We start from the raw sequence: 22,965 nt of genomic DNA, 5'->3' as shown, positions 1-22,965 counted from the left end.
TAAAGTTCTCAAGTTTCATTTTTTGGCTGATGAAAAAAATCTGACAGTTGGTTATCTCTATGTTTATATTGTTTTACTATGTTTGGGTTATCGTGACCTTGACATGCTTCCGTTCAAGAGCACAAACGGGTTGTTTTACGTTCTGTGCCATTGAAGTTAAATGATGGTACATTGCTTATGACCTGGCCAGGGTCCTGCTGAAAGCTGCTACAACCCTGGCTATCCTTTCCAGCGGTGGTCAGAATGGCCCCCATACAAATCAAATGCTTTGTAGAGAAAATGCTTATTACTAGGATCTGAATACAGATCATTGGCTCATGATATTGCTAGACAAAAGCAGTAGCACCATAAGACACGTAAAAACATTGGCATATGTAAATGTGGAGACTGTTGAATACCTAATTGAAAAAGTAACAACAAAGAAACATTCACATAAGCACAATCCCTGTCATCCTGTATACTTCTCACACATATTAGAAGTCTACAATTACATACAATACAGTATGGCCAATTTGGCATGGGCCACTAAACTATTGTGTTGACATAGGTCTTTACAAAGTACAACATCACTGTCATTCTTGCAGCACCATCTAGTGGTGAAAATATAACTTACTAAAAATCATAAACATAAARCTTCTGATGACACTTTTGAGGTCCACAGAGGTTGCCTTTAAAAAGGTGAATGAAAAAAATTGTATGACTCCTAAATATATATTTTTATTTCCAAGGATGTATTTTTTTTTACCAGCTAGACAAGTTAAACAAAGACATGTAGATGTACTGTATAGCTTAAATGAATCGATTCAGAAACAGAATCTCACAATAAAATTCAGAAACATTGTGCACGATAAAATAATATGCTTTCTTTTTTTTCCTAAGTTGGTGATTAACAAAACGATAACATACAATTGTGACTAACACAAATATCAAATAGATTGGATACTAAAATGATTACCTTAATTAATGGTAGCTACATAATTAATTAATGGTAGCTACATGAGACTGAAAATAAATATTGTTGTCAGTGATTCTACTACTCGTCATTGTTAAGGGAAAGTTATAGTTGCTTGCTAACATATCTAAAGTTAAAAAAGTAGCATAAATATCTGACCGATTTCACACAAACATAAACGACAAATAAGAGCATAAAATGAAGTATATATAAAAAAAAAGGTTTTTCTGACTTTGGAAAAGAAACCCGGGAGACTTGATGACATCATGTCATCTTCTCCGGTATTACAAAAGCTTCAAAAATACTTATTTTTGAAACAGTGTACAAAGTATTAAGAACATGGTCATTGTCAAGTGCTTTCTCGTCTGGCTCAAAAAAAAGAAAAAAAAAGCTCATTATATAAACTTCTGACATATAAAATCCAAAATACATTTCTACATGACAGATGATGTAATGATGCATTTTGTCTCCAGAATAATCTCAAAACACTGAAAGGCATTCATGCATAGTATATTGAACAGCTAAATTGCAGGCATGAGCAAGTTAGTAACATTATTTATTAGAATAGACTTTAAAATGCATGTGATTTTGAAGCATACTCCACCATATATGCACATTTGCAAAGCACCACAACATTGAKAGTCCATTCTGTATTTGCTGTGTATTTAGACAAAATACATTCCCTTGACTCTGATATGTGTAGAAATATATAGATGGGTTAGCTGATATCACGAAAATGTCTGTGTGTTGTTGTGTTTCTGGAAGGCCAGATAGCTAGCAACAATGACAAGAAGCTGCCATGTGGGGAATCGTAGGTGGCTTGTATCAGCTACTTTTATTTTGTTCTTGATCTTGTTTTGAGGTGTTTTGACTGCTGTCACGTCTATGGCTAAAATTTACTAGCTAGGTAACCAACAACTAACAATGTATTTGAGAGACAACAAGTTCGCATTGTGCAAATGTATAGTTGAAGTCAGAAGTTTACATACACCTTAGCCAAATACATTTAAACACAGTTTTTCATCATTCCTGACATTTAATCCTAAAAATGACGTCTTAGGTCAGTTAGGATCACCACTTTATTTTAAGAATGTGAAATGTCAGAATAATCGTAGAGAAAATTATTTATTTCAGCTTTTATTTCTTTCATCACATTCGCAGTTGGTCAGAAGTTTACATACACTCAATTAGTATTTGGTAGCATGCCTTTTACCTTTACATTGTTTAACTTGGGTCAAAGGTTGGGTAGCCTTCCACAAGCTTCCACAATAAGTTGGGTGAATTTTGGCCCATTCCTCTGGAGGAGTTGATGTAACTGAGTCAGGTTTGTAGGCCTCCTTGCTCGCACACGCTTTTTCAGTTCTGCCCACACATTTTCTATAGGATTGAGGTCAGGGCTCGGTGATGGCCACTCCAATACCTTGACTTTGTCGTCCTTAAGCCATTTTGCCTCAACTTTGGAAGTATGCTTGGGGTCATTGTCCATTTGAAAGACCCATTTGCGACCCAAGCTTTAACTTCCTGACTGATGTCTTGAGATGTTGCTTCATATATATATATAATTTTTCTGCCTCATGATGCCATCTATTTTGTGAAGTGCACCAGTCCCTCCTGCAGCAAAGCACCCCCACAGCATGATGCTGCCACCCCCGTCCTTCACGGTTGGGATGGTGATCTTTGGATTGCAAGCCTCCCCCTTTTTCCTCCAAACATAACAATGGTCATTATGGCCAAACAGTTCTATTTTTGTGTCATCAGACCAGAGGACATTTCTCCAAAAAGTATGATCTTTGTTCCCATGTGCAGTTGCAAACCTTGGTCTTTTTTTTATGGCAGTTTTGGAGCAGTGGCCTCTTCCATGCTGAGCGGCCTTTCAGGTTATGTCGATATAGGACTCGTTTTACTGTGGATATAGATACTTTTGTACCCGTTTCCTCCAGCATCTTCACAAGGTCTTTTGCTGCTGTTCTGGGATTGATTTAGCACTTTTCGCACCAAAGTACGTTCATCTCAAGGAGACAGAACGCGTCTCCTTCCTGAGCGGTATGACGGCTGCGTGGTCCCATGGTGTTTATACTTGCGTACTATGTTTGTACAGATGAACGTGGTACCTTCAGGCAATTGAAAATTACTCCCAAGGATGAACCAGACTTGTAGAGGTCTACAATTTATTTTCTGAGGTCTTGGCTGATTTCTTTTTGATTTTCCCATGATGTCAAGCAAAGAGGCACTGAGTTTGAAGGTAGGCCTTGAAATACATCCACAGGTACACCTCCAATTGACTCAAATGATGTCAATTGCCTATCAGAAGCTTCTAAAGCCATGACATCATTTTCTGGAATTTTGCAAGCTGTTTAAAGGCAGTCAACTTAGTGTATGTAAACTTCTGACCCACTGGAATTGTAATACAGTGAATTATAAGTGAAATAATCTGTCTGTCAACAATTGTTGGAAAAATGACTTGTGTCATGCACAAAGTAGATGTCTTAACCGACTTGCCAAAACTATAGTTTTTTTAACAAGAAATTTGTGGAGTGGTTGAAAAACGAGTTCTAATGACTCCAACCTAAGTGTATGTAAACTTCCGACTTCAACTGTATATATGTTTTCAATAAACATTGGAGACGAAATATAGTTGACATGTCAACAATTAAGCCAARCCAGTCTGTTTAGCACCATAATCGCGCACGCATCGGTTTTGTTGCTAAAACAACCAGCTAGTCTTATTGCCATGGTGATAAAATAATTGAGCCGCTCATCACAATCTGGCCATGGACAGAAATATGGTACTTTCTAGACACAAATCATAAGAACTACCAACCACCGACCATGAACACTAACAACTGAACCTTCCTCCTAACCTTACGCCTGTCCTTACCCCTAAATGAAAATCAAATATATGCTCATAAATGTTGATATTTATTATATTGCCAAAATGTTCCTTTCTATCATGACCATCTAGTGACTAGCGACTTCAGCCTGTGGTGTGTTCTGAAGGGGTTGTGTCCTGCCTCAGTGGGAGGAGCTACGGTCGTTGGCCACGTCCTGTAATCTGCGGAGCAGGGCCGTCTGGTTGTCCGGACACACCCTCTTGGGCGATGGCTCCTCCTCAAGCTGCATGCTGCGCTTCTTGGTGGGCGTCTCCCCGGTGCGGATCATACTGTTGATCTCCGCCAGGCGCTGCACAGACAGAGGTAGAAATCAGAGACACAGGTCAGGGAGGGTTCATCATCATCACACGCCAGGTATGATTAAACTAATCAATGAGTCACTGTCAGGGTTTGAAAAGTACTGTGCTGAATCAACGTTAACCAGCATACATTGTGTGCATGAGTACTGTATGTGTATGTACTTGTGACTCACGTTGGATGGGCTGCTGCAGATGTAGTATAAGATCTTGTCCCGTGCGGTAATGGAGGGGGTGGGGGGGCTTCCAGTAGTCTTGTGGGGGGAGATGTAGATCGAGTGGTTGTGGGACAGGAGGACCCTGCGAGGGGAGCTGGTCCTCAGGGAGGGGTACGGGCACAGGGGAGGAGACTGCACCTGTCACAAAAACATTATAAGAGCATAGGCAGATACCTATTCAAAACATACATTAAATTTGTTAATGTCATTTTCCTCTCCCTCCCTTACTCTCTACCTCTATCCTCTCTTGCTTTTAACCAATAGGTTTGCAGAATAGAGTTAAGTTTGTAAAGATACTAGCAAGAGCAGTCTGCGGGATTCTCTTTTCTTCTAAGTTTGTAAACAAAACTCATACTTTTTCTCCTCTTTCATCTCTCCCTTTCCTATCTTTCTCTCTTTTCCTCCCTTGCACCCCCCACCCGCTCCCTCCCTCTCTCACTCACTCACTCACCCCTGCAGAGGGCGAGCTGGGCGAGTAGCGGAGGGCAAAGTGACGCATCTGTTTGATGTAGACCCGGTTGTAGAAGTGTATGAGGTCTCCTCGCTCCTCCTCCCCCACCACTCCCCCCTCCTTTTCCTGCTCCTGGGAGGGAGGGAGGGATGAGGAGGTGGAGGGGGCCAGGGTGGGGGTGGATGGGAGGCTGCCAGGCTGCGGGGCAGGTAGGGTGCTGGTGGAACACATGGGCACTGGGCTGCTGTCTCCACTCCCTGAAGGGGGTAAAGAGAGAGGGAGAGGGAAAATAGACAGAGGGAGGGGAGAAGAGGTCCAGGAAATAGTTTGCGTCTCAACATGTAACCCAGATCTAACACAGTGTGTGTGTGTGTGTGTTCTTACCCTGCTTCTGGCTGTTGTCTGTGGGAGAGCTCTGTGTGTTTCCCACACTGCTGCCCGAGAGACGTTTCTTCTTCCCAGAGATCAACACACTCCTGTAGACCTGGTAAATAAAATCACACACAACCAGTGGTTCCAGGGCTGCCGGAAAACGTGTGGTGAGGTGTAATTTGCACTTTTCAATCACTTTTGATTCAGTTTAATACATCGACGCAAAGCATTAAAGAAAGAGGAAAAGTGCTGTTTTTTGGACCGATTTGCCTCATGATTTGTAAATTTGCACACAATTTATCTGTCCTTCACATCAGAGTGCTGCTGTAGGCTCTTTGCGTGTCTTGACCAATCAGATGCATGGAAATCGCAGGTCACGCGGGCCGGGAACAACACTCAAGGCGCTCTCTCCACTTTCCTCCGGTATTTATTTAGCAAGCATCACTCCTGACAGACACAAGCAAAAACTCTTACATAAATGTAGCAGCCTATAKACCTAAACATTAGCGATCTTACACGCTGTATTACATAGAAAGGAGACCATTTTTCAGTCTAATCAACTGTAGGCTACTAACAGCAGCAGCTGCATAAACCCCTTTCTGTTTTTGCAAACATTCCAGCATGAGGGCGATGTGCGCAAGATGATGGCAGAACAAGGGGGAGTTCTAATAGAACGGCAGCAAAAGAAGCCTCTTATTTACATGTTGATTATGAGTGCATTTCACACTACTTTTGGATCATAATTGGATTTTAAGGCTTGAATGAATGTCCTGCCTAATATAATATATGTGTCATCATTGTAAATCAACTGCATTATGCTTTAAAAAAAAAAAAACACTTCAACCAGTAAAATGGCTCTTTGGCTAGCTTTTGCTTAAGCATATATCAATGAGCATTAGCATTCTAGCTAACAACTGCTGCATCCAAACTAGTTATTTTGCAAAGAGCACAACCAACTATAATCTTAGCGACTGTTCAAGCAAGAATCAAAACACCATTGTGTAAGTGTATGAGAAGTAATAAAAACTTAAATCTAGGCTATGTTGAATGGGCACAGATGGCGATGGCTTTCTCACTGCCACCAAGAGTCGCGCGCAGGAGTTTGTGACGTCAGTGTGTCGTGTACTGGAAAAGGGTCTATAYCCTAGCCTACTATGACAGACTGACAACATTTCTTACTTGTCCTACAGTTGCATAGGGCAGGACTTTACGATGCAAACCTGCATAAAGCAAGCTCAGCACTGAGTTTTATTTTCCAATCATGTTGTTTTCACTGTGTCTGCATATAAGAACCCCCCCCCCCTTGTCCTTCTTTAAAATATAATTCATATGAACAGGTTGAAGGTTGTTGCAGTTTGACAGGGTTTTCATCCACTCCAAGGCCAGGAGTTTTTTTTAAACCATGTGACCTTAATAGAAAAACTCTGATCCATCATAGCCCATATTAAACAATTTTACAACAGATTAATCACGTCATACCGTGTAAGGTCCAGAGTTCTACCTGGTTAGGTTACCAGATCAGGAAAAACCAAGGGCCCCAGATATAACAATAAAATGCCACACCACTCTGGGACCTGTGGTGCCACCTCTGAGTGGTTCCTTGACAGCATTAGCACTATTTGTGAACATAATCCAGTGTCCAAAGGGGGGGAAAACAGTGACGCTGTCACAGTACTATAGCCTCAAACTAGGGCTTGAAGTTTTTCCTGGTCAGGTCAGGAAAATCTCCTGGCCCTGGCCATAAGWGTTATGCACTAGATGACTGATAGGGGGCGCTGTGTTGATGCCACCACACCTCCATCTTGCCACACCCCCACCATTGTCAAAAATATTTTGGAAGCTATAGAACTGCCTTTATTAATGTCTACATTTGTTTTCGCCACGTTCATTCTATTACAGACACCTTAATACATACTTTTAAATTATATGTGAGGTAAACATATATATATATAAAGTTTAGACACCTACTCGAAAGTTTGGACACCTACTCATTCAAGGGTTTCTTACTTTACTTTTACTGTGTTCTACATTGTATAATAATAGTAAACACATCAAAACTATGAAATAACACATTGAATCATGTAGTAACCAAAAACGTGTTACACAAAATCTAAATATATTTTATATTTGAGATTCTTCAAAGTAGCCACCCTTTGCCTTGATGACAGCTTTGCACACTCTTGGCATTCTCTCAACCAGCTTCATGAGGTGGTCACCTGGAATGCATTTCAATTAACAGGTGTGCCTTGTTAAAAGTTAATTTGTGGAATTTCTTTCCTTCTTAATGCGTTTGAGCCAATCAGTTGTGGAGGGAATCTCCGGCGTCATTATTTGTCGGAGGGGATGAATGAGTAGGTGTGTCCAAAATGTTGACTGATACTGTATATACACACACACACACATGTGTCTGAATACTTTCCGAATGCACTGTACATCATTACATAAGGCCCTACTAACAGTACTCACGCTGCTGCTGGCCTGGGGCTGAGAGCGGTAGCACTTCATGATGTTCTGGAAGGACTTGTCCTCTTTGGTCACCTGCACAACAGTAGAAACACATACTACACACACTTCCTGCGACCGTACGCACCCACAGTCTATACACACATGCACGCACGCACGCACGTACGCACGCACATCCATATCCCCCTTCCCACACAAACATCCCAATCCGTCCAGGATTTTGCGATTCTGCGCAATTTACCACATATTTTGCGAGGGCATGCAAATTTGACCAATCGCCACACTATTACCACATTAAACAGTCAAATCATCGCAATATTATCGCATATAACTGTCGGATCACCACACTACAAAAAGAGGGCTCGCAATTCTAACCAATCACCACACTTTTACCGCATAAATGGTTCAATCAAGCAACACGTCAACAAATGTTTCCCTCGTCAGTGCATTTTCGTGACAAAWATGARAAAATCCTTTCAAATTGCCMCYGCAAAATCAAGCATTTTGGCCCYCAACGATCACAAAAAAAAGCTCAACGAAATCCTGGAGGGACTGACACCCTCCCCCCACACACACACTCTAACCCTACCTTGGTCATGACGTAGACTGCACACATGAGGAGCTGGTCTAGGTGTCGGTCCATCATGAGCTCTGTGCATTGCACCAGGGAATACTCAAAACACGTCCAGATCTTCCTCCTCAGCTCACTAGAGATGTCCAGCTTGGCACACAAGTCTCTCAGACGCACACTGGCCATGTGGTACACCTGTTGGTGGTACAGAGCAGGCACAAAATAGTACCAGGGTTTAAGTCTTTAAACTCAAGCAAAAATCCATCATTTATGGTATGAAATGCTACAGTTGTCGGGTTCTTAAAAAGGTAGGGTTGAAACTGGCCACATATGGCACAGAGGGCAGAAACAGAATACTAGGATGGATTTAAACTATACTGAACAAACATTTTAAACGCAACATGCAACAATTTCAGAGATTTTACTGAGTTACAGTTCACATAAGGAAATCAGTCAATGGAAATAAATTAACTGGGCCCTAATATATGGATTTCACATGACTGGGAAGGGGTGCAGCCATGGGTGGGCCTGGGAGGGGATAGGCCCACCCACTTGGGAGCCAGGCCCAGCCAATCAGAATAAGTTTTAACCCACAAAAGGGATTTATTACAGAGAGAAATACTCCTCAGTATCATCAGCTGTCTACGATCCTGCAGGTGAAGAAGCCGGACGTAGAGGTCCTGGGCTGGCGTGGTTACATGTGGTCTGCAGTTGTGAGGCCGGTTGGACGTACTGCCAAATTCTCTAAAACAATGTTGGAGGCGGCGTGTGGTAGAGAAATGAACATTACATTTTCTGGCAACAGCTCTGGTGGACATTCCTGCAGTCAGCATGTCAATTGCATGCTCCCTCAACTTGAGACATCTGTGGCATTGTGTTGTGACAAAACTGCACATTTTAGAGTGGCCTTTTATTGTCCCCAGCACAAGGTGCACATGTGTAACGATCATGCTGTTTAATCAGCTTCTTGATATGCCACACCTGTCAGGTGAATAGATTGTCTTGGCAAAGGAGAAATGCTCACTAACAGGGATTTAAACAAATTTGTGCACAACATTTGAGAGAAATAAGCTTTCTGTGTGTATGGAAKATTTSTGGGACCTTCTTTTCCAGCTCTTGAAACATTGGACCAACACTTTACATGTTGCGTTTATATTTTTGTTCAGTACACTTCCTCCCTATCCAAAAGATGAGATGAGTTAGATTTGTAACGTGCCTGAACTATCCCTTTAAATTCAGTGACCGATGGAGATTATGTTTGTGTGCCKTTACCTTGCGGAAGAACAGCGAGAGGGAACCCTTTTTCTGAGGCTTGTTACTGGACGGGACCTGGGCTGCCAGCTTCTTGATTGGTTTACTGGTGGCGGGGCTGCCTTGTYGGGCAGGACTGTTCAGGGTGGTGGTGGTCTGTGGTTGGCTGGTCAAAGTGCCAGTCAGGGACTGGGCAGACAGGGGCTGGAGCATGGCCGTGCCTTGTCCRGTCACACTCACCTGGACAGGGATGAAGGTGATGCCTCCGTTCTCATTGGCTATTCCTGCAGAGGTCAGAGGGCATGAGAGTTCTCATTAATAACCTGCATCAGTCAGAAACCCCACTYTACAATGCATATAGGAGTATACAGTATAATTTGGCAGTAAGGGCAAAGGTGTACAAAAAACCATAATGTCATACTGTACAGTAATGAATCTGCAAACGTCACCTTGCACAGGTATGGTGACCGTCTGTCCGTTGTTAGCGGTAACCGTGGCCGTTGCCATAGTGACCACTGTCTGTCCGGCAGGGATGGTGGTAGTGACGATGGCCTGGGAGGTCCTGACGGTGGTGGTAGTGGTGCTGGTGGAGGAGGGGTCCGATGAGGTGTCGAAGGAAGCGTCCACAAACAGCCGTCTCCTGGCCGAGCCCGTGGGGGGGGAGCTGTAGCGGTCCAACAGGGTGGTGGGAGAGGGAGAAACACCTGGGGGCGAAGTGGGGAGAGGAGAGGGGGAGGGAGGGAGGGTGGAGTTAACCAACTGACTACAACCCATTGACTGACTATTTGAATGAGTTATTGCACAACTGACAGACAAATTGACCTCCTGACGAGCTAACAAGCTAAATGACTAACCTTTCCCACCACTGTTGGTGCTTAGGTCAGTGCCATGGATGTTAGGGATGAGAGGGGCGCTGCCAGCACTGCTGTCTCCGTTCCCATCCTCCAGGTGCTGCGGTGGCATCACCTGAACATCAATGAGAAAGATCGTTATTTTGTTCTGATTTCAGTCCAGTCCATCTTTTTCAAGACATTGAATTCAGAGTTACTTTGGGGCCACATGATTCAGTATGTGTGTGAGAAGTGAAACTTGGCACCATTTTCTTAMCTGTGCATGTGATGAGTAGGGTGGGGATAAGGAGGGGTGCTGTGGATGTCCTACCTCTTGGCAAGCTGGTGGCTGGTTCTTGGCCTCCCTGACGCTGTCCCACAGRGGGGATCCCCCCCTCCAGGCCAGGCTCTCCAGGACCTGTTCCTCCACCTGGTTCAGATGCTTCACTACCTCCCTGAACAAGCCCTGCTCTGCCCGTACCAGCACCTCAATCACCTGAGATAGATTACACAGATATGCATGAGCGCACGCACAAACGCACACAGACAAAAGGGGAGAAGGTTACATACTGTCTAGTCACACACACTCATGACTAACACACACACACACACACACACACTCATGACTAGGACAATCACACATACAAACACGTAATACATATAGAAATACAAGCATGTACCTTGTAGAAGTGGTATGCGGGGAGCTGGAAGATGTGTATGACTCGTGGGAAGTCCCCTGGGGGTCGGTAGGAGAAGATGACAATCTCTAGACAGCAGGCCAGCAGAGAGCGCTGGAACACATCCTGCTCCAGAATACCCTAAGGACACAACAGAACAAAAGGTTTATTGCTCATCCACCATAGAGAACAAATTATTTTCCATATTTTTACAAGCAAGACTGGCAGAGATGAAAGTGTCATAACATGCAATATCTCAACGTAGAGCCCAATTTAAACATATACGGTGTACAAAACATTTGGAACACCTTCCAAATATTGAGTTGCACCCCGTTTTGCTTTGAGAACAGCCTCAATTCGTATGAGTATGGACTCTACACGGTGTCGAAAGCGCTCCACAGGGATGCTGGCCCATGTTGGCTCCAATGCTTCCCACAGTTGTGTCAAGTTGGCTGGTTGTCCTTTGGGTGGTGGACCATTCATGATACACTCGGGAAACTGTTGAGCGTGAAAAACTCAGCAGTGTTGCAGTTCTTGACATACTCATACCGGTGCGCCTGACACCTACTACTATACCCCATCCAAGGGCACTTAAATATTTTGTCTTGCTCATTCCCCCTCTGAATGGCACACATACACAATCCATGCCTCAATTGTCTCAAGGCTTAAAAATCCTTCTTTTACCCATCTCCTCACCTTCATCTACASTGAATGAAGTGGATTTAACAGGTGACATCAATAAGGGATCATAGCTTTRCCCTGGATTCAACTGGTCAGTCTGTCATGGAAAGAGCAGGTGTTCCCAATGTTTTGTACACTCAGTGTATATGTGAACTGAAAATACAATACCGTTTGCATAAATCATGCTTTGACGTCAATGGGAAATGTGTGTGAAATTTCTAGTTAGCTACAGCAAACTGAGCTGAGCTAGCAGGGCAGCGCAGCGCAGGTGAGACTCACAGAGAGGTCCGTGTCGCCCAGTCTCTCCTTCTCCTGGTCAATGACGGCCTCCAGGGTTTTATAGTAGAGCGCCTCCGCCAGGCGGAAGTACTTCACTGCAATGTCTTTCCCCAGTCCTGRGTTCTCCTCCCCTTTGCCCTCAAAGTGCTGACAAAAGACCTGGCACATGTCCTTCAGCCTAGTGGAGATGGTCTCACTTGGGTCTCTGGCACACGCCCTGGAACAAGACAGACACAGTTACTGATAAATCACCCTCCAAACTCATACTTACACCCCAAAACACCTTTCACGGCTCAAATACTAACAACCTAAAATGAAAATGGACAACTGAACTCTTCCGTGTGGTAACAATATAAGAATGGGTGAGTATTTGAAAAGGTAAAGCCTATCCAATACATAAAACACTAAATAATAACAATCTGTATGTGGTTCACACACACACAGAATGTGGAATCTGACTGGCCACCCAAGTGGCCCCCCAGAGATTTTGAGTTAGGTTGTCTCTGAATATATTGATAATTTTGACAAAGATGCACACCTTCAGCAAGACTCATCAATCTCACCGGAGAAAGAATACAATACGTGCAGGGGCAAACAGTGCCCCTCTGTCTTTGTATGTGTAGCCCATGTATCTGATGCCACCTGGCCAAAAAGAGTATGACATGCCACATTATTTTTGACCAGACAGCATCAGATAAATGGGCTACAGATACTAAGATAGAGGGGCGCTGTTTGCCTCGCTCGGATGCTTTCTCTGTTGAATTAGACTCAGCCTCTTGCAAATCGAAGGAAAATTATGAAACATGGATAGACACAAATGAGAAATCACATTAGAAAAAGTTAATTTCTTTTTTTATTGTAACATTTTTGGGGGAAGCCTGGCTTCCCTTGGCATCCATGAATACACACCACTTTATAGGCCGAATGTCATTACACTGATGGTGTTTGTAATAGGATGTCCCTTTCCATTCAAGTGGTGGGTGCACAGTGCACTGTTCGGATGCTAGACTTATTTTGGAGTAGACGAACGTGCACAGGTAACCTACATTTTGAAGTGATTTGTTAGACAATCAGGGGAAAACATCCTGACTGGTTGTGTTCATGACACATTAAAAGGTAAAGACATTTTTACAGTTAAATTACATGGTCATCAAAAACAAAGTGCGCACATAGGAGGTCCTGTTAAAAAAAAAATAGAGACCCCCCTAAATGTCACGGTATAATAAGTACTTTGGATGCCACTTTCAAGAGAATTTACTATGCTAATACCCTTATATAAAATCACAACCTTGAATGCAAACACTGTAACAAGGCTTTTGGTTTAATTGATTTAGGATTTATTGAACAGGGAAATGTACCAAACCTAAGCTGAAGCATTTAATGCGTTGAACCATCAGAATTATATATAGGAGYAAAAAAAATCCACCTTGCTTCGATTAAGGTTAAAAATGTTTTGGCCCCACAAAACTGGGTCTGTGCTCCACCTTGGCCACCCCATTAAAAATGTTCTGGGCCACTGGTGTGGTTGTGTGCAGCTTAGAATACATGTTATTATTTGTATTGTGTGTAATACCTCAGTAAGTCGGTGAGTCTGCCACTGGGGCGGTGTTTGAGTCCTGTGAGCAGGCTGTGGAGTCGGCCAACACTCTGCATGGCTGTAGATACCGGCGTGCCCAGACAGTTGTCCTGGACATACTTAAGACCCGTCAGAGGAGTAGACACCTTCAAGGCTGAGGCCTACAGGACACACAAAGGGGACATAGCAAAGGGATTACTGTACATTTGCATTGAATTCAAAGACACAAGACGTGCATGTGCGTTTGTGTGTTACAGTAATCATAATAACAGCAGCACATTTCATACATAACAAGCAATCATGTATAATAATAGTATAATAATGTGTGTGTGTGTGTGTGTGTGTGTGTGTGTGTGTGTGTGTGTGTGTGTCTTACAGTCAGACTGCTGTAGAGTCTGTATGCGGAGGCGTCCTGGTTCTTTACTCCCACACAGAGACAGGGGCCTGGTGTGCCAAGGTCTTCATTGGCCCCCTCTCCCAGGAAGATCCTCTCATCCAGACCCCCTGTGGCTAGAACATGCTCCTCGTACACACGCCCCATGGATGCACTAGACACACACACACACACAAATACACTGAGTATACCGAACATTAGGAACACCTTGACTCTCAGAACAGCCTAAATTCGTCTCAATTGTCTCAAGGCTTAAAAATCATTCTTTAACCTATCTCCCCTTCATCTACACTGATTGAAGTGGATTTAACAAGTGACATCAATAAGGGATCATGGCTTTCACCTGGTCAGTCTATGTCATGGAAAGAGCAGGTGTTCTTAAATGGTTTGTACACTCAGTGTATATGAGTAATGAATATTACTCAAAAGACTATCAATATCTGCTCTGTGAAGAGAGACAAGATAAGGATTGACTTACAAACTGTCTCCAAAATTCATGGGATCGAAGAAGCCAGTCAAGCTATCTTCTTTCCCTTTGAGAATCTGTTGATGACACAGAAAATACATGATGAGACAAGGCAGACAAGTAGATTGTGTAGGACTGAGGTGTGAGTGTGTGTGTGTGTAGAACTGAGGTGTGTGTGTGTGTGTGTGGTTGTGTGTTGTGGTGTGTGTGTTGTGTGTGTGTTGTGTGTGTGTGTGGTGTTGTGGTGTGTGTGTGTGTGTGTGTGTGTGTGTGTGTGGTGGGGTGTGTGTGTGTGTGTGTGTTGTGTAGACTGAGGTGTGTGTGTTTGTGTGTGTGCCAAACCTTCTTATGGAAGAGCCTCTTAATGAACGGTTTCCAGAAGTGTTCCTTGACCCCCTTTGCCTCCAGCACCAGGCCATCATGCAGTTCACACAGCTGTTCTATGAAGCAGTAAGGCCCTGCAGTAGGCTTGTAGTCCTTACTGTTGAAGTCCTCAGGAAGGCCTGTAGATCAGACGAGATATAGCAGCTTCCTGCATTAGATGCAAGTGATGAGGTATTACAGTAACTATGCAGTAACACGGAAAAGGACCACAGAGATTGAACATACTCTTTCGTACGGATCATGTGAGTAACCACACATGTATGCATGCATGCCTGCACACACATGCACGGATACTGGTTGGATACTATCAATGTTGTTATCTATAGGAAGATAGGGAGGGTATATACAGTGCATTCGGAAAGTATTCAGACCCCTTGACTTTTTCCACATTTTATTACGTTACAGCCTTATTCTAAAATGGATTACATTGCCCCCTACCCTCATAAATCTAAACAGAATAACCCCTAATGACAAAGCAAAAACAGTTTTTTTGCCATTTTTTCAAATGGCATTTTAATTTAAAAAAAACTGAAATATCAGATTTACATGAGTTTTCAGACCCTTTACTCAGCACTTTGTTGAAGCTTGGCACACTTGTATCTGGGGAGTTTCTCCTATTCTTCTCTGCAGATCCTCTCAAGCTCTGTCGGGTTGGATGGGGAGCGTCGCTGCATAGCTATTTTCAGGTCTCTCTAGAGATGTTCGATCGGGTTCAAGTCCGGGCTCTGGCTGGGCCACTCACGGACATTCAGAGACTTGTCCTGAAGCCACTCCTGTGTTGTCTTGGCTGTGTGCTTAGGGTTGTTGTCCTGTTGGAAGGTAAACCTTCGCCCAAGTCTGAGGTCCTGAGCGCTTTGGAGCAGGTTTTCATCAAGGATCTCTCTGTACTTTGCTCTGTTCATCTTTCCCTTGATCCTGACTAGTCTCCCAGTTCCTGCCGCTGAAAAACTTCCCCACAGCATGATGCTGCCACCACCATGCTTCACTGTAGGGATGGTGGCAGGTTTCTTCCAAACGTGACGTTTGGCATTCAGGCCAAAGATTTCAATCTTGGTTTCATCAAACCAGAGCATATTTTTTCTCATGGTCTGAGTCCTTTTAAGTGCCCTTTGGCAAACTCCAAGCGGGCTGTCATGTGCCTTTTACTGAGGAGTGGCTACTGTCTGGCCACTCTCCCATAAAGGCCTGATTGGTGGAGCGCTGCAGTGATGGCTGTCCTTCTGGAAGGTTCTCCCATCTCCACAGAGGAACTCTGGAGCTCTGCCAGTGACCATCGGGTTCTTGGTCACCTCCCTGACCAAGGCCCTTCTCCCCCGATTGCGCAGTTTGGCCAGGCGGCCAGCTCTAGGAAGAGTGTTGGTGGTTCCAAARTTCTTCCATTTAAGAATGATGGAGGCCACTGTGTTCTTGGGAACGTTCAATGCTGCAGAAATGTTTTGGTACCCTTCCCAGATCTGTGCCTCGACACAATCCTGTCTAGGAACTCTACGGACAATTCCTTCGACCTTATGGCTTGGTTATTGCTCTGACATGTACTGTCAACTGTGGGACCTTATATAAACAGGTGTGCCTTTCCAAATCATGTACAATCAATTGAATTTACCACAGGTGGACTCCAATCAAGTTGTAGAAACATCTTAAGGATGATCAATAGAAACAGGATGAACCTGAGCTAATTTTCTAGRCTCATAGCAAAGGGTCTGAATACTTACATAAATAAGGTATTTAAAAAAATAAAAATTATAATGTACCAAAAAATTCGAAAAAACGATTATGTCATTATGGGGTACTGCATGCAGATTGATAACGTAACAAAATGTGGAAAAAGTCAAGGGGTAGGAATACTTTCCGAATGTACTGTATGCATAGGGGATGAGAGATGGGAGGATAGGGAGGGGATATAGGTTTGGGCCGGGAGGTCACCTTTGAAGTTGGGGTTGAGCAGCTCCTTCCTGGTGTTACACAGTAGAGCGTTGGAGAAAACCAGGTCCAGAGCACACAGCAGCAGGTGGTATGAGTTCACCAGGTCATCACTGATCATAGGGAAGTTTCCTGGCAGGGGAGGGAGAGAGAAAAGACATTGAAATAATCATAATAATAATAATAATATTAATAATAATAAGTAGGATTTTACACTGCTTTTCTAAGACACAAAGATAGTTTGACACAATGATCTGGTCCTAACAATAAAGCTTGTTGAATTGAATTGATCTGAAAGATAGAGCAGAGTAGTGCTGGTAGCCTCAAACCTCGATTGTGATTATTTCAACTACGTCCAAAGAACAATGGATATCACAGTATACTTACCAAAGTCACCTTTCACCTAATTCAATTAACAAACACGAGTAAAATCAAATTCAGTGTAGTATGTGTGAGGACACTCTTAGAAAAAAGGGTTCCAAAAGAGTTCTTCGGTATTCCCCATAGAAGAACCCTTTTTTGGTTCCAGGCAGAACCCTTTTTGGTTCAGGTAGAACTCTTTTGGGTTCCATGTAGAACCCTCTGGGGAAAGAGTTCTACATGGAACCCACTAGGGCTCTACCTGGAACCAAAAGGGTTTTACCTGGAACCAAAATTATTTCTTCAAAGGGTTCTCCTATGGGGACAGCCGAAGAACCCTTTAAGGTTCTAGATAGCACCTTTTCTTCTAAGAGTGTAGAGTCTAGTGAGTGTGCATAGAGCCAGTGCAAGGAAGTCAGTGCAAAATAATTAAGATAAATAAATAAATAATAAAGAGGGTCATTGTAAATTGTCTGGGTGGCCATTTGATTAACTGTTCAGCAGTCTTATGGCTTGGGGATAGAAGCTGTTCAGGAGCCTTTTGGTAACAGACTTGGTGCTCCAGTACCGCTTGACGTGTGGTAGTAAAGGGAACAGTCTATGACTTGGGTGGCTGGAGTCTTTGACAAGTTTTAGGGCCTTCCTCTGATACCGCCTGGTATTGAGGTCATGGATGGCAGGAAGTTTGGCCCCAGTGATATACTGGGCCGTACGCACTACCCCCTGTAGCAACTTGCGGTCAGATGCCGAGCAGTTGCCATACCAACCAGTGATGCAACCTACCACCGCCGTGTTGCCGGCAAACTTAATGATGGTGTTGGAGCCGTGCGCGGCCACGCAGTCGTGTGTGAACAGATCTGGTTGTGTGCGTGCGTGTCTTTTGAGTTCTTATTAAGGATTAAGGAGATATAAAAATCTATTTGCCCTGGCCTCTGTTCTCCTGCTGATGCCAACAACTCAGTGCAGGCCTTGGCATGCCCAGTGCCCAATGTAGAGTAGCTAGCCCTTGTCACTTATACTTTGTGAGTAACCAAGTAGTGATCACTTCACATAGCCTTCAAACTAGCCTTTTCTCAGGACCCCACTGATCCCTAGTCCTTTCCCCTCTGTCCTCCCCCTCTTTTCCAGTCTTTTGCCACGAACGAAATAGAAGTACTCACCTTTAGCGTTGACAAACAGAATCCAGCAGAAGTTGAAGACTTCAGCGACGGTGCAGGGATGGCGTCTAAATCAGAATAAGTCAGCGGTCAGTCTGGTCAAGGAGACTGACCGCTGTGCTCAGAGATCTCACGATCTGGCTGGCACCAGGATAGAAGCAATTCCATTTGTACATTCTAGCCATTTAGCAGATGATCTTATCCAGAGCAACTTACAGTAGTGAGTGCACACATCTACTTGGCTTTGTTCAAGAGCGGTCAAACTATTGTAGAAAATAGTGAGATGTCAGAACTGCATAGCGAGCTACAGTATCAACAATAAACTCACCTCTGTTTGCGGCTCCTGTGGACTCTGGGTGGGTCGTCAGAGGGTGCCTTAAAGATGGCTTTGAATATGGGGATGTATTTCTTGAAGATGACAGCGGAAATTGTGAAATTCCTCTCCAGCTTCTCCGTGCTCTGGCAAAAGTCTTGGGGCAGACTTGCCATGTCCTGCCATTTTTTCATCTTGTTAAAGAACTCAATGAGGCTGCAATCAGAAACAGGGCAACTGTTTGAGAATTGACAGTATTTTCCAGTTCAATAAATGACATACTACATAGGACAGTTATGTTGTTAGTAGATGTGTAGTTCCTTGTTCAGCATTACACAAATAACCATGTTGGAATCAGAATCCAAGAACTAAGCAAGAAACCATATGGACTGTTATGCAAATCTATGGAGGACTTTGTGTGAAAGTCCTTTAGTAAGTTATATATGAAGTGGGGCAGTTTTAGGGCCAGTTTCCTGGACACAGATTAAGCCTAGTCCTAGACTAAGAGGCCCGTTCAATGTATAATTTCCATTGAACATGCATTATTAGTCTAGGATTAGGCTTAATCTGTATCCGGGAAACCGGACCATAGGGACTAGTGCCTGGGCATACGCACCTTTGTTCTGAACAGCTGAGGATCCTGGTCAGAGAGACATAGTTTCCCTCCGCGGTGCCCTTACCCACCGTTGGTATGGCTGTCCTGCAGGCCACATAGAGAGCACAGGCTAACCAGTGTAGCTCACTGCCCTGTAAGAAAAGGGGATGAGAAAGAGAGAGAGCGGGGGAGAGATAGTGTTACTTTTTCTGTCCCAGGCTCTATCTCACTATTAAGGATACCAGTTAGAGCTGGTGGGGCCAGAGAGGAGATATGTTAGAAATTCTCCCCTCTAGTGGTTTCTTCTGTTATCCCTATTTCWAATTTTCTGTCAAACCACCTCCAAATAAACCATACACAGATACAGCAGATGGCTATCCCTTATGAGGAAAGGTTTGTGAATAAGGCACATGCACAATGCAGACGTTATTAGAACAACCCTGATATCCATAACTATACCATATTTAAAAATATCAAGTAAGTTGGATCATTCAGTGTTATGACCAAAGAGCAGCGCCCCCTTTTCTAGACCAGGGGTTGCCAACTTAGGGGGTGCGCCCCCCCATATGGGGCGGCAATGTTCCGTTGGGAGGTGCGGGACCTTCCTTGATTTGAGGAGTAATTAAAAAAAAAAAATTATACTGAACTAAAAACAATGAATAAATCTGCGATGCTTTAGGCTAAAACCAAGAGGTAAAATGACAGAGGAAGACTTGACTCTAATGCACATGGGGGAATATATTTGTCTRAATGACATTCAGAAGCAGAGCAACAACCTTCTACAGTCAAGGAGTCAAAGAAATGGGACTTTGCATGGGAAGCAGTCTTATACAATGTGTGACTCTGTCGCTATCAATTGATCTATTCACTTTATGTAAAAGAGAATATGCATCATTAAATTGAGGGTTCATATAAATGATCTTAATAAACATATTTGGTTGCGGAATAACATTTGGGGAAATAGGGTCTCGAGTTTATTTTCAGTATGTATTATTATTATTATCATTAAAGGGCCTACCTAAAATATGTCATGATGTCTTGTTAAACTATGTAGTTTGCAGGAAATTAGCTTCAAAAACATTTTCCTTGGTCCCTCAAATAAATTAAATAAATCAAGCTGGTGGTGTATTTAGTATAAGCTATCTCAATAAACAAAATTTTGTAGTGACATTTTTTAAATGTGAAAAAGGGCGCCCTGGAGAAAAAAGGTTGGGAATCCCTGACCCCAGTTAACCTTGTCCTATTCTAAACCATGAGATTGGTCCGCCTCTAAATCTGACACAGACCGGTAAATTCAGACCGGTAAACTCCTCCCCTTTCCACAGAAAAATATCACAAATAATGGAGTTTTATATCAAATATTTATGTAAAACTACAAACGTTATTCAAGCTGCGTCTTTAAATATGAAATGAGACGACGTAAAATGTCGGTCGTGAAAGGTAGAGGCAATGCTACTCTTCAAGTGAAGCCTGCGGTAAACCGGTTGCCAAAATGGCTAAATGTATATTACTGTACAATATACAAAGCAAAACATATTTACCTCTAATGTGTAATTTTTGCTTATGTTTTCGTAGCTCTTCCATGCCTCGTTGCTCGCCTCCTCGTCCATATTCAAAGCTCGACAAAGATCTTCAAACCCCTGCCTTGTTTTCTGCAAAAAGTCTTCCTCCTCGTTCATTTTGACTGTTCCAAAGGGTACACAGCAAATAGATTCGGGTCCAAATTACAACGCAGTTGCAAAGCAGAGTCGACTCAAGCGCGGTTTGTTACAACGTACATATAAACAATGTTACTATTCGTATTGTGCGATCCAATATACAGTGGGTGCTATACAGTGTAGCCATTTAAATGTCCTTTGAGTGAAAGCTACTATCTCGCGTAGCAGATTACGCAAAAGACTTGCGTAGAGTACATGAGCGATAGAAAACGTGACATTGTTGACGGTATTTGCTTGGTGAATACGATATCAACCGTACTGGAGGTTTCCGCCCACAAAAAATGCGTTTCCAACCTTTAATGGATGAATACCAGTGATTCAATAAAATAATACTTCCGGCTGATTATATCATTCATACCAGTTTGTTGTGAGATTTTTTAATCATTCATGCAATGTTCAACAACGTAAACCAAATCACTGGCGATTTTAGCATGTAAATCTTGGTGGCGCAAAAATATATATTTTTAGATGCATGCCAGCAAAGCCATTACTCCACAGAACACTAAACAATACATGCATTGCCCTATAACGGTGACAAACGGTACCCACAGACTGTTAGGCCCTACATAAAGCTGTCCCAACGGCAGAGTCCCATCAGCAGTCCCAACTCCTTACCACTGCTACACCTGGCTATCAGCGGAGCCTTGTCTGGCAGCGAAACAGTTCCTTCAGCCTAATTTACTGCCCTTAAAAAAACATAGCTGATATGGCTGACTTGCTTAAACAAATGTGGTTTCTACTGACAATTGAGATGTAGAAAATATGGCATAAGGAGACGAGGCAATGCATAATTTCGATTAAGACATTAAATAGCGAGCTAGGACGGACATAGTAAATATAACTATTTGTTGAGCACTTTTTAAACAAACAGTGACAGAATTCAGAACATGGAACATTCTTACAGTTTTCTTCCTGTACACCAAGTCAGAACCGTAGGATAAATAAAGGGGGCATATAAGCAGACAATGAAAGCTCTTACAATATTCGATGATTACATTTCTCTAAAACAGGCTATAGGCTACATGTGCACCACCAAGTCAGAACGTAAGGCAAAATTAGCAGGGAAAAGGGACCAAATTATTAGGGTGAGTTTACATCAACCTTAGCCAAATACATTTAAACTCAGTTTTTCACAATTCCTGACATTAATCCGAGTACAAAATTCTCTGTTTTAGGTCAGTTAGGATCACCCTTTATTTTAAGAATGTGAAATGTCAGAATAATAGTAGAGAGAATTATTTATTTCAGCTTTTATTTCTTTCATCACATTCCCAGTGGGTCAGAAGTTTACATACATTAATTAGTATTTGGTAGCATTGCCTTTAAATTGTTTAACTTGGGTCAAACGTTCGGGTAACCATCCACAGCTTCGCACAATAAGTTGGGTGAATTTTGGCCCATTCTCCTGACAGAGCCTGGTGCAACTGAGTCAAGGTTTTGTAGGCTCCTTGCTCCGGCACATGCCTTTTTCAGGTTTGCCCACAAATTTTCTTAACGGGACTGTGAGGTCAGGGGTTGGTGATGGCCAACTCCAATACCTTGACATTGTTGCCCTTAAGATATTTTTTGCCACGACTTGGAAGTATGCTTGGGGTCATTGTCCATTTGGAGAAGACCCATTTGCAAACCAAGCTTTATACTTCCTGACTGAGTCTTGAGATGTTGCTTCAATATATCCACAAATCATATTCTCTACCTCATAATGCCTTCTATTTTGTGAAGTGCATCCAGTACCTCCGCAGCAAAGCACCCCACAACATGATGCGCTGCCACCCCGTGCTTCAAGATTGGGCATGGTGTTCTTCGGCTGTTGCAGCCTCCCTTTTTCCTTCAAACATAACGATGGTCATTATGGCCATACAGTTATATTTTTGATTCGTCAGACCAGAAGACATTTCTCCAAAAGTTTGTACTTTGTCCCCATGGCAGTTGCAAACCGTAGCTGGCTTTTTATGGCGGTATTTGGACAGCGGCTTTCTTCTTGCTGAGCGGCTTTCAGGTTATGTCGATATAGACTCGTTTTATCTGTGGATATAGATACTTTTGTACCGTTTCCTCCAGCATCTTCACAAGGTGCTTTGCTGTTGTTCTGGAGATTTTGCACTTTTCAGACAACGTATGTTCAATCTCTAGGAGAAAGAACGCTCTCC

General features: G+C 43.1%; 1 protein-coding gene across 2 annotated transcripts; it reads right to left on the bottom strand.

The window, feature by feature from the left end:
- Window positions 1-692: 692 nt before the first annotated feature.
- LOC111952410 (retinoblastoma-like protein 2) lies at window positions 693-20,998 on the bottom strand. 2 transcript variants are annotated; one of them, XM_023971045.2, is made up of 21 exons: window positions 20,639-20,998; window positions 19,119-19,249; window positions 18,518-18,718; window positions 18,193-18,257; window positions 16,676-16,804; window positions 14,711-14,871; window positions 14,381-14,445; window positions 13,885-14,056; window positions 13,506-13,669; window positions 11,933-12,149; window positions 10,976-11,113; window positions 10,627-10,791; window positions 10,320-10,431; window positions 9,915-10,169; window positions 9,487-9,749; window positions 8,233-8,409; window positions 7,647-7,718; window positions 5,193-5,292; window positions 4,809-5,065; window positions 4,316-4,489; window positions 693-4,132 (listed from the first exon to the last, which is right to left on the bottom strand). In XM_023971045.2, exons 1-21 carry the CDS (start codon window positions 20,774-20,776, stop codon window positions 3,965-3,967), a joined length of 3,324 nt encoding a protein of 1,107 aa, XP_023826813.1. In that variant the 5' UTR covers window positions 20,777-20,998; the 3' UTR covers window positions 693-3,964. The 2 variants fall into 2 exon arrangements, with proteins under 2 accessions (XP_023826813.1, XP_023826812.1); XM_023971044.2 differs by having other exon boundaries at window positions 4,316-4,495; window positions 20,639-20,997.
- Window positions 20,999-22,965: the final 1,967 nt, after the last annotated feature.

Source organism: Salvelinus sp. IW2-2015, linkage group LG26 (assembly GCF_002910315.2).
Source record: "Salvelinus sp. IW2-2015 linkage group LG26, ASM291031v2, whole genome shotgun sequence".
NCBI lineage: Eukaryota > Metazoa > Chordata > Actinopteri > Salmoniformes > Salmonidae > Salvelinus > Salvelinus sp. IW2-2015.
The sequence above is the reverse complement of the archived record's forward strand: the minus strand, read 5'-3'. Positions and strand labels throughout refer to the sequence as shown.